This window comes from Neodiprion fabricii, chromosome 5, assembly GCF_021155785.1.
Source record: "Neodiprion fabricii isolate iyNeoFabr1 chromosome 5, iyNeoFabr1.1, whole genome shotgun sequence".
Classification (NCBI taxonomy): Eukaryota; Metazoa; Arthropoda; class Insecta; order Hymenoptera; family Diprionidae; genus Neodiprion; species Neodiprion fabricii.
In genome coordinates, this window is record NC_060243.1 from 341572 (window position 1) to 360438 (window position 18867).

An 18867-nucleotide genomic window follows, 5' to 3' on the forward strand; every position below is an offset into this window, starting at 1 on the left:
ATGTACGGATATTGTTAAGGTCCTTTTCGCGTGCTCGTCTCATTATATTACATCGTATCTTTACACGTATTTCTGTTCGTTGAAAAATACTTTTGTACATTACAGATATATGTTACAGTGCTTCAAAGCGTCTGTAAGAAAGAATTGGGAAACAAATTTAACGCATTGCGACAAGTACTTGTGAACATTTTGTAAATTAAAATTTATTTTGTAAAAATGACTTTTAAGATTCTCTATTCTCTTTCCTTCTAAATGTCGTTTCTCTTATTCGAGGGCGTGTGAGTTTAGGTAAGATTAGGTTAGGTCACGTTAGGTTAGGCAAGGTTGGGTTAGGTTAGTCATAGAAGTTCTCTTTTCGGTAGGTAAAAATATTCCGGTAAGTCGCGGTTGAACCCCGAAAGGAGTAAGAAGATGAAACGGAAGAAGAGTAGTAAGAGGAATAGGAAGAGGAAGAGTAAAAACCGGGATGACGCAAGAGAGGCCGTACGGAGGCCCCCGTGTCCCGTCGACGGGGTAACGGGAGGGCATGTGGATATCGAGGCGGGATTTCTGAATGAACGGAGGTAGGAGCCTCTGTACGGGGGGGGGCCTCCTCGTGGTCCGGAGCGTCCGGGAGGTTTATCGTTACCGCGGCGCAGCAGCGTCGGTCTTCGGCGGCGGCGGTCTCGCGGCCTCGCGGCGTCGCGAGGACGGAGCAGGCGAGCAGCGAGAGCGGAGAGGCTGGCTGCAGCCAACCGAGAGCCTGGCGGCGGGGTCGCGGCTACGAGTGCGCATGCGCGGAGGCGCCGCGTCGTTCGCCTCTTCCTCCCCCCCCTCTGCCATCGACGCCCCTCTGTCTCTCTCGCGCTCCCCCGTCGGCGGCGTTCGCGGAGTCGGCGCCCCCCGGCGCCTCGCCTCACCTCGCCCCTCAGCGGGGAAACCCCCGCCCCGCTACGCGAGTGCAGTGTCGCGTTGAACGTCTCACAGAGCGCGTCGCACGTACGAGAAGTGGCCGCCGCCCGTGTCAGCAGTCGCGTCGCAACCACGTAACCTCGTCGTATTAGTTTATAGTAGTTGAGTAGTAGAGAGGAGAAGAGAAGAGAGGAGAAGAGATAAAACGCCGTAAGAACATCAGCGCGTCGTCGTTATAGAGTAAAAAACGTCGTCGCCGTCGTCGTCTACGTCGTCGTCGTCGTCGTCGTCGTCGTCGATCGTCGTTCCTAGCTATTGCCGTTTCTACTCTCTCTCCCCCTCATCCCCGTCCCCCTCCCCCCCGCAAAGAAACGTGAAAAAGACAACAGAAAAGGAAGAAGAAGAAAGAAAGAAAGAAACAAACGAAAGCAACAACGACGAAAAACGAAAAGTAACGAAAACCAAGCAAACTCGTGACGTTGAAACTAAATTCGGGGAAACCAAACGCAACGCAAACTCAAACCTCAAACTCGACTCAACGCAACGCAACGCAACCGACCGACTGACCCGACGCGCTTTCCAGGCCTAATTCACACCGCCACCACCGCCACAACCACCACCCTCCCACCCCCCTCCCCGACCTACCCGTCCACCCACCCAAACACCCACCCACCCACCCACCGATCCACCCACTCAATCATCCGAAGACCGGGTCCATCCCCCAAGTACTACGAGTCTCACGGTAATATCGTGCCCACCGATATGGAGCCCCAAACCCAGGAGATAGTGGCCAGCGGATCGCCCGCCGAGGTGCCGAACGATCCAGGGTACGAAAAAAAACAAAAAAAGCAAAAAAAAAAACACCCGATAAATAAATAATGATAAAAAGAATCGATACCAATATTCGTCAGGATTAATTGAACTGAAAAAAAACAAAAAAAAAAAAAAAACCCCACCTTCCAACAAATAAAGTATGTATATGAAGTAAAAAATTTGGAAGCCGCGAATTGCCGTTTTAAAAACGATAAAATAAAAGCAGAGGAAAAAAAAAGAAAAAATGAGACAATGGGAGCATTTAATTGGTAAAAATTCGCACCGAAAGAGAAAATGTTAATTGAATCCCTAAAACCTCAATTAAATGATCAGTGTCAACGATACCTCCGCAAATTTATTATACATATCCGTACATGTACTACATTATACATATGGATAATTAAATCAAAATTGTGTATTACGGTTGCTCTTCGTTCTTTTAATTACACTCTATTAATATCTTTTGTCGTGTAAAACCAACTATAATTATAATGCATGCATGTCGCACATACAATATATAAATTACGATTAGTTTCCGTTACGCGTAATAACCGTTTTTCACTCTTCCTCTCTAAAACTAACTAGAAATAACTAAATTTTCCTGTTTACGTGTACATATATATATTATTACGGTGTTTATGTTCGTTCTCGTGAAAAGTTTTGTTATAATTCATTACATACGTATATACATATAGCCCATGGGATATATTGCTGGATATATGTATATACGGACACACATTGAATAAATGGTGATAAAATAGAAGAGAAAAAAAGAAAAGAGCGAAAGAGAAAAGAAGGAAAGAAACAACTTAATAATAATCGCACTAAACGAGTTTTATTTCCTATCCAACGTTCACGTTGTTAATTCGGACCTCGCGCCTCTGCGGCATGTTTAATTCTCCGTACATTTAATTATATATAAACATACGTAGGCCGTGTATACGCAGACACGCCAATGACACGCGCCCGACGCACCCGATTCCGCGTTTCGGCGCCATCCAGCCCCCCTCTTCTATTTTTCATTACAATTCCGGAAACGGGGGAGGAGCCTCTCATCACGTTTACAAAATCTTCACCTTTGACTCTCTCTCGCGCAATGTATAAACGTTGCACGTCTACCTCACGGATGTGTGTTTTTCTTATTTCGCGCCCCCGCACTCGGAGCACGTGCAGCAAAGCAAAGAACTCGTCATCCGCGGCATCTCTGATCCGCGAACGCATGCATGCGGCAGATTATTCGTCGCTTGGAGCGCGTGTTTTCTTCTCCCCCCTCCGCCCTTTCGCCCTTATCGTGGAAACCGCGTCAAAGACTCGCGAATTCCGCCGGTCCCGCAGCTGGCCTTCGCCTCTCAAGATCGATATTTAAATACTGCCTCCCCCGCTACTTTCCACGTGACAGAGCTCGCTCCTCGCTTCCCGCTTCCCGCTTCCGTTCCCGTTATACATTATATACCCGCGGAAAAATCGCTGATGAGCTCCTCTGTTTTTTCTACATCTGCACATTCACAGATTTTCCCTGCTTACAATCAGGGGAAGAGAAAAAGAGATATAAAACAAACTGCTGTACATGTATAATTTTTTCTAACGTATATACACGTATACACGACGCGTAGTGTTCGCGAAATTTTTGTCGGGAAAAAAAATTTGTAAGCTTTTTATTTGGCATAAAGCTTTGTCGTCATGGGGTGAAAAATCAATAGGTTTAACTAAATTTACAGGCGAGTTTGCAGGTACCCGCTCCATAGACTGAATCGTGTTCGTTGACGGGCGATTAAAGAAATTAAAAAGCAAATAAATACAAATAAATAGCAATAGAAAAGAGAAAAAAAACAAAGCAACATGTATAACTTGAAGTGATATTTTATAATATGTACGTATAAATGAATTTTCATCCATTTATGCATGTTCACCGCATCGCAATGGCCGATCGGAGTTGTTTAAAATATTACGATTTACAACAGCGAGGAATCGTGACAATCAAAGAGAGAAAAGGAAAAAGCTTATCGCTATGCTCCTATAAGTTTCGTTAAAAAGTTCAGTTGATTGAAGTGTGGTGACATCTGCAGGCGAGGAAAAACGGAGCTTACTGCGCAAGTACAGTAACCTCTGGTATGCGTATGCATACATGCCTGTACATAAGAGATGTATAAAAATTTTGTAACAAAAACAAAAAAAATAAAAAAATTAAAACAAACAAACATATTAAAAATAATAGACAAAATAATTACGATTTAACGAATAAACGAGAAAAAGCTAAAATAATTAATGAAATAAGTAAAATAAAAGTATACGATGCTATTCTTTCTTTGAATAATGTTATCTCTACCTGCACAACGAATTTGGAAATTGGAGACGATCGTGTGTGCTGATGGATTCATCTTTCTTTTCTAGGAAAATGTTCATCGGTGGTCTATCTTGGCAGACCAGTCCAGGTGAGATAAAAATAATTAATTTTACTCAATTATTAGAAAATTGAACGATACACTGTTGTGTGATAATAATAGAAAACGACGAGGGGAAAAATCTGTATACCTTGTTTAATTGAAAAATATATTTATTTAGGTAACTTTAACGATCGCGATGAGTTTGGATTAATTATTCGTTGGGGTTAAAATTTGAATACACGTTATGAAAGTCGGCGCGCATTTCAAATTCCACCCCCGCAGGGCCACGCGCTTTAGGACTTCATATTCCCCTGATGCGACGGATGTAGGTAAATCCACGTGGTTTTCCCGAACACACACATGCAAGAGTTTTGCCGGGTGAGAAATAGCCCCCCAACAAAAAAAAATTTGATGTAAAGTTGAAAATTATAATGCCCATCGATAATTGCGATTTTTTCCGGAATTTCCGAGCACTGTAACCAATCGACCCAGAGCCCAACCTTTGTTTTATTCTCTCGAAAAATGACGAACATATAGTTTATTCGGCATCACATCTAATTGTAAGGTGAGAGAAGCTCCTCATCTCTGCACAGACCCGAAAACAAGAAGCCATCTCGAGAGGCCTCGTGGTTCATGCAGCACGCGGATATATCGAGGACCCGCGAGGCGGGTTTCGAAAATAGAACACGGAATCTGGCTGGACAGAGAGAGAGAAAGAGAGAGAGAGAGAGAGAGGGGGGGGGGGGGAGGGAGGGAGAAATTGAAGGAGGGGGTCTGGCTGTCGCTCAAGTGGTTTTTTCTAGTTTCCACCATTATTTTTCTCGCTGTCTAAATAAAATTAAAGTATACCTTGCCGGTTTCCAAATCCTCTCCTCGTGCGAAGGGAGGAAACATTTACTTTAAAATTATAATACCTGTTAGTGGCAAGAAGATATAAGGTTGGGAGAAGCACGACGATAGAAATGTTGAAAATCGTCGGTCTTTCTACATGAACATGTTGCAATTGATCCGCGAAGTCGATCATGCCGATGCGGATGGGTCGGGCATAATCGAGCAGGTTCTCTTAGGTGGCCACGTGACTGCGGATCTCGTCATCTGTACGATAGTTGGCGCCGGTAATTTGAGTCATAGATTCCCCCTCCTCTTAATATATTCACGATTATTTCGTTGCGCGAAAATAAGTATCACGTACCAATAACCCTACTCCGTTATTAATCCATTTGATCAGAGGACTAAAATTGGTGCGAAGTAGTATACTTACTGCACACACGACGTTACACGAATATATATTATTACGTTGTTAAATACGCGGTGTACATTAACAACCTGGAGTTTTCGTACAAGTCTAATAACGTCCAATAAACAAGATTCAAAGTCAGCGTAAACGTTTAGTAATTACTTGAGTATGTGGGAGGGAAAAGAAACGCAGGAGAAAATTCAAGGTTAAAGTTCTTGACGTTAGCAAAAAATGACAAAGAAAAATCAGCACACCTCAGTGCAGTTTTGTGATTGTCAGCGATCGAGGAAACCGTACTAAAGAGAAAAAAAATATGTCTAGTTTTCGAAAACTGAATTTCTGATCTGCAAATTCATTATATTCTACAAAGTTTTAAGTCGTTGTTTCGTTACATACGATAACGTTACTATACAATTTCAACCTCGTATATGAGAATAGAGAGTAAAAATTGTTTCGAGGTTGGGAAAAACACGCCTGATTTCGCAACTTTCGGATTTCGGGCGGGGGGTTCGTGCGGTTGGTAAATAGAAGAAAGAAGAAGAAAAAGAAGATACGCATGCAGAGCCTCGGAGAGGCATGACGAGTCCGAGGAGGAGGAGGAGGAGGATAGCGGTGGCATATTAACGTTATTTGTGGCGTTACATAAGTCATTCTCGCGTGGCACGCACGAGACAGAGAGCCGAAGGAGAGACAGATAGATAGATAGATAGATGGGAAATAGAGATATGTGGGGGGGGGGGGGGGAGGGTGGGAGGGAAAAATGTGGAAGAGGATGAGAAGAGGAAGAAAGAGGGAGAGGGAGAGATCACGTGGATTCGGAGAGTCGGCGCCCTTCGCGAGGCTATTTCTTCGAATTCTGGCTGACCCGCTAGTCTCTGACGTGAATATTCGCGTGCGATGCCGTATTATGTACGCACAGGCAAAATGTTCGTACGTACATACGCACGAGCTTCAATAATTACCTCGTTGTTATTGGGCGGTACACCGACGATATTACATAAACAGCTGCCTTCGTTGACAATGCATTTTCCGTTTAAATTCTGCGCGTGGATTATATAAATCAAGTTTAAATCATTGTTGTAGGTATCTGTGTGCGTGTGTGTGTGTCTTCAGAAATTACAACAATTTAGTTCGAATAATGCGCCGTGTTATTACCATCGTCATTGTTGCGAAAAAGAGAAGAAAAAAAAATTAAGAGTATCGAAATCCTCTTCCCGCAAAACATCGACGAAGCAAAAAAAAAATGTTTCACCGTCAACATAAATGGTTTCTCCTGCGGGTAGAAGTGCAAAAGTGAAGGGGAAGACAAAAAAAAAAGAAGCCACTCAAAGCAAAAAATTGATTCAGCGAGACTGTGAATTTAATTGTATTATACGTATACAAATTTCGAGCAACTTTTGAAACGGTATAGTGCCGAAGAACGGAACGAAGAGAGAGAGGAAGATTATAGGATACGAGGGATTTGAACGCAGCCGGTTGACAATGAAACCGGACAATCACGACTCCCGGAGGGCGAGCGGTTTTGCAAATGCCAGTAGTCATTTATATTATCGCTGGTCGCATTGATGCGGCTTTTTCTCCCGTAACATAATAGCCGATGCATTACATACTCGCCTCTCGCTTTCTCGGTTAATTATATTCCAATATGATAATTTGCGGATGTAAGAAAGGAGCGGGAGCTGTCCGTTGCTGCAGCTGCAGGTGGAGTAGAATTGAAAGACGCGAGACACGCGCTGCGCGGATTTTTTCCTCGCGATGATTGATAAACCGGCCCTCTGATGTCGGATTATTATACCTGAATTGTCGACTCGTTATACGTCCAGCTCAAGCGGCAAGCTGGCTGATTGTTAGAAGCAGGTATTGAAACACGAGATGCAGCGACGCTTTCACCGTGACTTGCAATCTTCGTTATACAAATTATTATGTTTCTGCAGTTCCGCTGAACGACGAATCAATCTCTCGTTAAGAAAAAGGACTGTCTCTGATATTATCCGCCCGACCTACAGGATCGCAACCTTCGATTATAAAGCGGACAAGACAGTGGAAATTAGAGCTTTTTCAATCACCTGAAATTTTAACTGTATCAATATAAATTTTGTATTTATATTTCCTTTCTGTTTGAATTACGTATACAATGCGTTAAATGTTCTTAGATTTTAACGCCAGTAATTCGTGTTCCACACAAGCTTCGAATCACGCAAAGTTCTTCTTATTCAAATTTGAAGCGAATCCACAGTTTATCATCCTTGTACATGTTCGTGTTTTTTTTTAAATACAATTTGCAATTTGATGATTAGCTATGTAAAATTACACCTCTATAATTGCTGCAATTATTTCAATCATTTTATGAAGACAAAAACATGTGACGCAAGGAGCTTTTTGAGGAACATAAAATTTTTATGATATTCTAAACCAATATCTCAGAACTGATATTTTTAATACTTGAAGTTGTAGAGATTCAATTTTCCTTTAATTAGTTGTAAAAGAATATTACAGTAATAATAAGACGGATTGTTATTGTTGTTGTAACTCAAATATTTCAGGAAAATTACATGAACCAGATGACAAAATTCTATTGGTATTATTTCCGCCGCCCGTTTTCTCCAAATAAGAATTCTTATTCCAAAAATAATCCAACCTCATGATTATAATCGGATTAACTTTGACGAGAAGAAAAAAAAATGTGTGTCACGACTATTGTGGCGTGGTTTTGAAATTCGTTTTACGATTCGGTTCGTTGTTTGGAACGAATCGGTTTCCACCGACAAGTTTTTAATTGTTGTTATTTTTTTCGTTTGTCGTTCCTTACGATACAAAGTATGCATCAATTACGGTCTTAGAAACGATAAAACGAGGTGAATCGCGTCCGCGTGTTCATACGACGTTACTCGTACATATCCTACATCGCGACTAGCGTCTAATACGGGGAAAAAAAATTGATAAATGAAAAAAAAAAAAAAAAAAAAAACTAAGATATTAATTCAAAAGAAGTGAATTAACAGTTAGGCGGTATAGGTAAGCTCTGCGTTTACATTTGGTATTGATTTGACAGTGAGAAATACACGGCATTAATTACCGCCGCTGCAGGTGTGCTTATAAGATTCTTTCTGTTATTCCTATTAGAGGAAGGCTGAGTTTATGCAGGATATACCTACGTATACCTGCCTATAATCTACGTCCGTTGCCGGTGCCGTTGCTAATTGCTGGCCGCACAACTAACCGCGTGGCTGGCAACGCAATTCCACGCGGCAATGAAATCCCGAATTTAGTTATTCTAATTACGACCTCGTTTTTGCCACGGCGCACTCTGCTAATTCCGACAAAAGCTGCAGGAATCGCGGTGAATATTTTTCTCTCTTTTTGGTATTACACTCTCAAACTAAACCTAATGAAACTTACGCAGACGTATTAGTAATAAGCGAGTTGATCTTGCCACGACTGACGGAGTTTTCTCTTTCTGAGAAACATAGGTATTAAAATCATAGCGATTTATCACCAGCTGCAGCCAATCCGTTACTCGGATGATCCATCATCGGTGCAGTGTATTACAGACCTGATTCTGCGGTACTGTTCAAGTCTGTGAAACATCTCGGTAGTTCTGTTAGCCGCGATGCTCCGAGGATGACAAACGCATTCGATTTCGATTGTATCACGTGCAAACTCGCCGATCAATTTGGCGATTCAACGACGTTTTTCCTCACGTTTTCCTTCTCGTCTTATACTACGATATAACTCTTTACCAAAGTACTTGTCACCGTTCCCGCCGAATTTTTGAATAACCGTGAAACGTCAGGGAATCTTGGGGGGGTTTCGGGGAATTTGAGCCGATATCCTTAATACTTCGTTGATACAAATGTTCTAGCGAGCACGTGGTTCATTTGTACAAGATATAAAATACGTAATACACGGTGTGTACATTAAACGAATCTTGAGTCATCGTTAGCTTGATGAGAAATGTAAAATGCCGTCAATAACCGAGCACTAAAACTAATTTTTTCAACTTAGTTAAACCGATGGCTGTACGAATTCTTTTTTTTAAGCCTAAATTATACATACATACGGTGATGGAATATTTTCTTGAAATAAGAACGACGAATGTTCATTAAAATGTCAAGTAACTGAGATTGAGCAAAATTGAATGAAATTTAAGAAGGATGCCCCCATGTCAATTAATTACGACTAAAAACGTTATACGTATAACCCGATGAATAATCATAAAAGGAGTGAGCTGGTTCGGTAAGGATGGTTCAAACGCCTTGTGAAAAAGATCAAAATTTTTGTCAAGATAAACGGGAAACGCCATTGAAGCTAGACAAGAGACATCCTGTGTGACGGCTCCCCGACAGCCCTGAGAATGGCCTTATAGCGAGATCCGACCCGGCGGCGCAGCCTGATGTTGAGGAACGATGATGATAACGAACACGGGCGTTTTCTCGATCGAAGAACCGGCGCAAGAAAATATTAGAAATTGATAATCTCGGAAAGCCGGCGATGCCCACGCGTCGTTATCGCTATCGTTCGCTCGGCTTACTTACCTCCGCAGAGACGGTTTTTTTTCGAAGCGATCGTCTTCTTCCCGTGGTATTTTGATAGCTGTGAAACCTGTGTGCACAAGTTATATGTAGGTACCTACGTAATAACGGCATCGAGATAACGGACGGATGATCGATCGATCGATCAGCCTGATTGACGGGCTGCAATTCGTTCGGACTTTTCGAATCCACCGAATTCACAGACGGCGATAAAGATTCGCGTTGTTTCTACCGGAAGCGGCAATTTTTTCGTGGTGCTTAGATTAATAAATTGTCGTTGCCCTTTTTTTTAGAATTTATTACGCCCGATATATTCGCTGATCGAATCTCCTGATCTAACAATAAGACACAATAATTCCAATAGCCGTGCAGATTATTACATTCTGCAGGTATTGGGTAAGCCGTTCGTGGCGATCGATTCGATTTTACAGTCGCCCCTTGCGATTATTAATCGAATTAGCGTTTCGTCCATCGTTTCACTATACTTTTTGTCCTGCTCTCTTTTTACATGCAGCAGAACACGTGTTGAAGCGAGGTGTGGTTTTTTTTTCGTTTTTTTTTTTATATTTTTTTTCCCAGACCCGACCGCGACCGTCCGGCAGCGTCATAATTAACTCGTCGCGTGACATGCAGGGAGATAAAAAGTTATTATTAGCAAACTCCAGAGCACCAATGATACAGGAAAAACCTCGATTACTAATTTGGCGCGATATTAAAATCGAATTTATATTTACTTTTTCATCCGGCGCGTGTCTCTTTCAATTCTATGCCATGGATTTTCTTCTCATTCCTCGTACAACGCCGAATTTCGTATACTTTTGGAAAGTTGGTTGATTGTATTGAACGGGAATCTCGGAATAATCATGAATTATATCGAAGGAGTGAAGTCACCTTAGGATTTTGAAAAATTTACTCACCTGGACACCACTTCGGCGATATGGCCGCTAGGTTTTCACACTGCACAAGCACGAACAGATGTATATCCCATTTCCGTACGCTTCCAGTACTTCTTATCTGCGGATTCACCTTACTCATTTTCCACAGCTAATTGTGAGAGGTATCGCTGAAAAGAATCGAAATTTCATCGATTACAGCGACAACTCACATAGTGCTACATATCGGTAAAAGTTTACTGAATTTTGCCATCCGTAGATCCGTCGAGCAAGGTGTAATGATGATTTCAATCGAAAATGCAGAATGATGCAGTGCTGTGTACTGAAATACTTTGCAACTCGCGAGGAGACAATTGTTGGCAATTATGATGACTCAGCTGAGAAAATGAATTTTTTTTTTCTCTCCCCATTCATCGGGTCTCGGGTGTAAGTTTCATCGTACGCTCGTCTCGCTTCCTCTCAAGTCGCACCGTTGGTATTATCTCGTCGCAGGTAATCGGACTCCGCGACTTTTCTTCACCGTGTGTGCGCAGTTATACATTATATACCGCGATGCACGTATCCACTTACTCGCGTGAAATTATAATAATATACAAGAAGAGTGGCGCGCAGCGCGGTCGGGGAGAATGAGAAAGAAGGAGGACGCAAGTATCCGTTGCAGTAGGTACTCGGAAATTTTCTATTATGCACCAATTCTGCTTTGCAGTAGCTCTCGTGCGATATATGCGCTTACGTTATGTGTAGGACTTTTCACGACAACCCAGTAAACGATTGATCGTAACATTTTTTTAATTTCATTGAGGTCCCCCCCCCCCCACTATAAAAGCTTCCAAGAATTTTTTCGAATTCTTTGAATCACTCGTCTTTAGGCAAAAAAAGAACCATTTGGTTTCCCCGGTCCCACTCTGAATATTGCGTAAAAATGTTTCATTTCGGAAATCAAATGTCTTTTCTTCTTGTTTCATAAAAATGAATTTCGATGTTTTTGAGATGGGTTCAAAAAATCATAGGGTAAAGACGAGTGATTCAAAGAATTTGAAAAGATTCTTTGAAGCATTTTAAAGGTCGTCCTAACGTAGAAAAAGTCCTCGGTGAAATTAAAAAATATCATGGACAACGGTTTACTGAGTTGGCGTGGCAAGCCCCATATTCAAATAGCGGTCGTTCAGCCACTTTAACCAAGCTGAAATTGAGAAGAGAACACGGTAGGTATTTCTCGACTTCTCCAATTTTCTCCATTCAATATTATGCGACAGGAGAGCTGTACGGATGAACAATTCCATAAAAAGACATCCCGTTTTCTTTCCATCTCGAATTCTGTCCACGTGCAGCAAACCAGAGATGAAAGAACTGGATTAGCGAAGCTCTCTTATGTACCTTATATCGGGGTCCAGACGACGGTGTGTGTAAGTAAGACGGGTTCCCGACCTTGGATCGTTCGGATTTGTTGTGGGTGGAAAAGAGTCGCGGAGAAGGCCGTGGAGTCACTGAATGCGCCGGCACATCGGAAGACGGTGCAGGTGGAGGAGAATCTCCGTTCCTCTGAGCGGATGACAAGCTTCGCGATTCTAATTTAGATAGTCCCGCTTCAGCCACGCGCTGACAATGGGCCTATTTTGGATTTTTTCATCCCAGATAGTGATCGCGGTTCGAACCGACAACGGCGAGATCTCACCTCCTAACCGTCACTCGAGTGATGCACAAAGGACTCCCCACCAGCTTCTCAATGCCTTCGAAACACCGACCAATTGGCGCTCGTTGCGTAACCTGGAAGCCACGCAACGTCACTGCTACTGATCTATGCTCAATTTTCAATTCGCGGATTGATCGTTTAGCCTATCATTCCACTAAACGGGCTCAAGTTATAGGTATTCGACTTAGGGATAACGGCCTCGTTTTTTCAGGCTTAAGAGTCGAATGGATATACAGATTTTCGAATATTGGTTAACCATGTATAAGAAGACATTCCGGGCACCATAGAGAGAGAGAGAGAGATAGAGAGAGAGAAGCGTTCATAGACCTGCAGGAAGAGATCCATTTGAAGGTCCCAATTTCATCCCCGAACGTGAAACTGTTCCAGGTGTCACTTAGACTACTCGGTAAAATGCTGGATCGATTTTGCTCGTCCATAGCACGACGTCAATTTTACACAGTAAAATTGGTTTCCACCGCAGCTCTTCATACACGTATAACAAGAGTTATGCAGAGGACCCCAGTAGCCTGGGTACCACAATTTCTCGCCCTGTACGGAGAATTATGGATTTTTTGCGGGCAAAACGCAAGGAGCTAGCGCAGCTCGAGCGAGTGATTGCCCGGTAATTTTCACTTCTTATAAAGAATGAATAGAAATATGAAAATTTCATTAGGCCTGTTTCTTAGCCTTTCGCTCCGCGTCGCGGCGATTCAAAGACTTCCGCGTGCCCGTTTCGGTCACGCGACCACCGGCTCGCACACTCTCATGACACGTCCGTCGCCTTACGTAATGCGAAACAGGTGCACACTCCTCCCTCAGCAGCGCGAGTCGTCGTCGCCCACGACTTCTTTGTGGGTGCCCACAACCCGAGGAGTAGGTACAGCGCGTACATTGAACAGTACCTCGAACAACTCTGCAGATCACGGAGCGGGATCGTATGACATTAGCAGAGCCATGTCAATTAACATTTCGACCATGAACTATTCTTCTTCTTCTTCTTCTTCTTCTTCTTCTTTCTTCGGTTGGCCATTACCTTCTAAAAATATGTCAACGACCATCAATTCTCTTGCTTTAGTTAGGTGCTGATTATACTACTTGCCATAGCCAAAATTTAAGTGGTAGATTTTTTCATCCGTATACTTCCATTCGTATTGTGCCCTGCCAACGTGACGTCGTTGTAGTGAAGCATGATAAAACCAACCGAAACAAGAAGCAACTATTTCGGAAATCAATCAAGATTGGAATTTAGTGCTCTTTGGCTGCTGATTACGTGCAGTATTGAAAACGATCGTGCTCGATTCTTTCGAAAAGAAAATATTTCATTTACGAACATTGCTTTTCTCAGGCGTCCCCTTTTGAATTGATACCAAAATTTTGATAGGTTTTGCGAGAGAAAGCGATTTCAAATAGTTGCAAGTATAAGCTGCGATCAATTATGTGAGCCCGATCAAGTGTTGCCAGCCAAAAGCCTGATGAATCCTTCAACTCTTTCTTGGCTAAATGCAAATGTCAACTTCGTCAAACGGAAGACGAAAAATTGGAGTTCAGATACTGTCATACGATGATCAACTGTTCGGTAACTTTTATATAATTGGCGCCAAAAGAGAAATTGCCAAATGTCTGCTTTGACTGATTACACAAATTATCCTCGTTCAATCGATTTCTGAGATCGGTTTGCAACTGATAATGTCAAGCCGTGGCTTTGCAATATACCGCATGGATGTTGTTCTGATAACGGCTGAAAACTGCCTGAATTAATAAAATGAAGTGAAAAAAATACCCTAAACGATATGGTACTTGTCGGTTATACGGTAAGGAATGAAAACAGCCGAGGAGTGTTCGGTAAGCAGAACCAGAAATTTATCTCGGTGTTACGTAACGGATTCTGATAAAGGGAATTGGTTTTACCGTTTTCCCCGTAGATGCGGCGGTATGCCGGTGCATGAAACACGGCGAATACATGGGATGCGATGCAGCGGGCGTCAGCGGGGCCGTAATACATGCAGCACGTATAGCGGGCAGAAGCTGATGTACCTCAAGCTAGATTCCAGCCGACCCATGCCACGTATTATATAGGAGGCAGCAGTCCAGCCGTGGGTAGCTAATACACGTATCATAAATTCATACGGCACTGAACCAATAAAGCGGGGCTGTTTGCCCGTTACATGTTAAGTAATTAGCCCCCGCCGCCGTTCCGCCGTTCCGCCTGCCTCCTGACCCAACGACATGGGAAACCAATGCCGCCCGATACCATCCAACGCCACGTGGCATTGCTCGACTTAAAAACAGCATGTAGAACAGAGATTTACGAACCATTAAGGCGTCATAAACGTCCCGAGTGGATTCGTAGCTGCATCTAGAAACTCACTCTGCGACTTGGAATCAGTACCTGCTGACATGATTTTATCGCTCGCCTCTCATTGATCGATATTGATCCGGAATAGGATATCGCGGTCTGCATGCTCGGGTATCGATATCACATACAGAAGGTAACGGCTTCGCGAAGCAGCACTAGGAGCAGGATAGACGCGGGGAAAGTGATTGATCGATATCGATTCAACGTGTTTACATGACGAGATTCGAACACCTTTCGCTCTCGCCTTGGAAATTTTATTTTTTCCTCTGGCATACCGACCAATCTGCTTAGCGGTGAAATACGAAAAATATAAGTGGTAAAACGGAGACGGCGTACAAGCACCGAATTGATGGGATTCAATTAAAACTGTACTGTCTCGGATCGATTGGCAGTTTATCTGGAGGATTCGACTTTAAAGGTGCGGGGGTGCAGGAGCTGTGAATCGAAACAGAAACGGATGGTAGATGATTCAAAGAATTGAATCATCGACAGTGAATTGGACGATTTGAACAACGAATTGTCGAAGAGCATTGCGAAGAATGTGACCATAGCCGTTGTTTTTGAACCTGAGACAAAGTTCTGCGTTCTTGAATTCAACGGTATTGACGTTAGCTCCACGGTGGAAAAGAATAACAAGGTCTTTATTTCGCATCAGTCGGCGATCATTTCCAGACCGTTAATTGGTAGAAGCTCGAGGACCTACTGCGAGTGGCGCAGAGAGAGAGAGAAAGAGAGAGAGAGATTGAGAGAGTGAGAGAGACGAAGATTTGCGAGTCCCCCGAACGCCCTGCACCATTTATTCCCTCTTCACTGAGTCATGAACGATGCCTCTTCTCCCTACCATTTTCATCCACAACGTTACGCGACCAACACTACGAACATTTACTACACTGAGCCGGTAAGTCTGCTGCAGAAAGAGATGGGACGAAGTTGATTTCTGGCCGCTGAATTCTGGTTTTGAAAGACTTCCGGCATCTCGAAATTTGACGACAGGCATCCAACATATCACTCTTGTCCAACTGCTTAGACCATGGACACGATTTTACATTTAGAGAGTGTTTTTCTCCCGTCCTCCTTTCTCCCGATCACGTCGCGGTGCTATGCACCTCGCAAGTGACGCGAAGCGATCGCGCGGCACGGAGTCTGGTTCCCCTCGGGCTCACGTCAGTCCCTCTTATCGCCAGGGACTGGTTTCACGAGCAAATCCTTCTCTGGATCGTCGTCTGGCAGTATTTTATTGTCTTTTCCCCTTTCGCTGTCTCGCGTCTTGCGGAATCCGCCAAATTTCCGTCGCCGTAACCGAAACGGCGATATTCCCTTCGTCAACGAAACGACACGCGGCTGGCAACTGTGCGGGATTTGGTTGACCGCAGACGGGCACACTTGGCCCTCGATTTGAGGTCCAGGTCGACGACGAGTCAGCCAGATCCGAGATGTCGCCGACTTGGGCGAACACTTGTTGAGTAAATTCCCGGCATCCCGGTCCACCAACCGTGTATAATAAACGCGGGTGCGAACCGAGATCGCCTTCGCACATTCCCACATTCCGGCGAGAACGCGCACCTGCACGCCTCGGTTATATACACGGTGTATACATGTGCATAAATATTCGCGCCGCGGCGGTTAATAAAAGCCTCCTAAAATACCTCCACCCACGCCGCCAACAATAGATTTTACGCGAGAATACCACGCGACCGTGGATTCTGGCTCTCGGATTCTCGGTCGCCGCTCAGCTGCACTCGGAATCGTGACTGCGGCAGAGGCTTCGCCTCGTCTTGTACTTTGGATGGTAGGACCATGCTATGAAGGGTAGAGGTAAGGTGGACTATCTCCGTGCATGGAAAGTGTCCGTAAAGTACAGGCAAATTAAGACGGGAAATTAATGCAGCGAAAGTTCTACAAAGCACCAAACAAGTGACTTTTTGAACCACTATTTGTCGCTTTCCGGTAGACATTTTTTCAGTTGAAAATCTATATGAAATACTTCTCCTTACCTCTGCCCTTCATAGAACATGCTTTTGGAATCTGATGTGCACCAATGAAACTGCATCGAATCGATGTACAGGTACTTCTTGGACTCGGACTAAGTCCGATGGTTCGTTTCACCAAACGTGCTATATTTTCACCCGAGTAACATGAGTACCCCGGAAAGAGTAGCATCGTGAGTCAATGATGTGACGAGGCAGACACAAGCGAGTTCGTTTAGGCTGCCACAAGGCAAGCTCGCGAGTCTTGGGCGGGAACGAAGGACCGCCTAAAAATAAACGTCGGTCGTTATCTCCTCTTCGGCATTCGAAGACAGCAGTGTCCATAATGGTATAAGAACCGACTAAACTGAGTATCTGGTTGAAGCTTGAAACGGCTGGAGAACAGCTAGACGAGCGGTTCTCATTACACGTTTCGGTGGTGCAAATTCAACTAGGAATTATGTTTCGCGAATAAGCCCGCAGTGCAATATATCGAATCGGAAGAAAAACAATCCCGCATGGTAAATTTTATTGGCGACCGGCACGCGTTTCGCCCCGTAACAATGAATCTTTCTCACCCTCCGAACTCTCCTCTCGGCGGGTTGCAGGTATTACCAGCCCGATGCATCATCCGGCCGTCAAACGCATTTGCTTTTGGCTTACTGACGCAGTCGGAGTCCCGGGTCCTGCTGCAGGTATCCGATGCACGTGTCTGCAGCCTGCTGGACCCCAGAGCGCCGGGGATGGCCGCCACGCAGTGGCGCATGTGTGAGCTGCGACGTGTTAATGACATTACGTAATACTGAGCGAGCCAATCAATATGACGACGAACACTGTGCACACTGACTGCACAGTGATCACACCTCGCATCGTATCCTCGCTGCTGCTTCGCGGCCGGCCGATGTCACCTGTATATATGTGTATGCATACCTACGTGTACATATATATATACATACATATATATATAACGCGTTTACAAACACGCGAGTGAATGAGTGGTAAACACGTGCGTGAAACCCCGCCCGGTTGTTGATCACGTGTGTATTGTAACGGTGCACTGTGTGTGCTATGCCTGGACTATATGGATGGCCCCGGTGCAGTCTGCGTTCCATGCACACACACACACACACACACACACACACATGATCCACCTGCAGTCGTGTCTATAATTCTCTCTCTCTCTCTCTCTCTCCCTCTCTGTGTTCCCGTATGTTATGACCGCTGCTACTGCTGCATGGACCGCCGTAGGTTGGACCTTTTAATTAACGCCGAACGAGCCGGCCGAGGGCGGTCGCCGGGATGATTTCAATTTTCGTCCAATCGCTTTTCACCCACTAAAATGGGCTTTTTCGTACCGTCGTTTCACCGACTTTAGCCCACTGCGGATCCAGCCCTTGTTTCAACTTTATTTCACTTCAATCGTTCCAAGGAGATTGGGTGATGAAACTGAGGCAGACACCGAACGGCATTACACTCTTACAACCAACGGAGAAAGAAATAAAAATTTGAAAAAGAGAGAAATAAAAATACAAACACCAAACGTTTTCAACTTCAGGAGTAAATCGACCATGCAAGATAATTCTATAAAAATGCACTGGCTGTATCCGAAGAGGATTTTGTAATTGATTGAAATTCGTCCGGAGCAATGAATAACGCAGCTGCCTTGAGCACTGGTGAGCGACAGGCAGCCTTAGAAATTCATGCTGAATTAACGGGATGTGACGTGCAAATCCTTCCCCTAATAAATGGCTTACTTGATTTTCCAACCCTATTTATACGACTGCGGCCGCAGCATTTATTGCACTGCATCTCTCTGTCCGAAGTACGAATGCAAATTGACGATTCAGCGATGTTAAATCTACCGAGTGGGTCTGCAGCTTCGTTGCCGAGAAATCATTTGTCGAAGGAGGTTTTGAGACGACTCGTGTAATTTAGCCGAAGGCTACGTAAGAGCCGGATACGATTCTTTTTTCACCGGTCTTGAAATAACACTACACGGAAACAAATCGATGCTGCAGATGATGATGGGGCTATAGAAACGCGTTGAACGACGGATGTTGCACCACAGCGGTAAGCGGATACGGTGATGGACGCAGCAATC

The 18867-nt window shown here is 44.0% G+C and overlaps 1 protein-coding gene across 15 annotated transcripts in view; it reads left to right on the forward strand.

Annotated features, from left to right (window-relative positions):
- Window positions 1–928: 928 nt before the first annotated feature.
- LOC124182895 (RNA-binding protein Musashi homolog Rbp6) overlaps window positions 929–18867 on the forward strand; it is a 400556-nt gene continuing 382617 nt past the window's right edge. For 7 of the 15 annotated variants that reach the window (XM_046570693.1, XM_046570694.1, XM_046570690.1 and 4 more), the window contains exons 1-2: window positions 932–1718; window positions 4096–4136. In XM_046570693.1, the coding sequence (XP_046426649.1) occupies window positions 1654–1718; window positions 4096–4136 (106 nt within the window). In that variant the 5' untranslated portion in view covers window positions 932–1653. Of the gene's footprint in view, window positions 1719–4095; window positions 4137–18867 lie in introns of all 15 variants that reach the window. The other 8 variants (XM_046570684.1, XM_046570686.1, XM_046570685.1 and 5 more) reach the window with 3 other exon arrangements.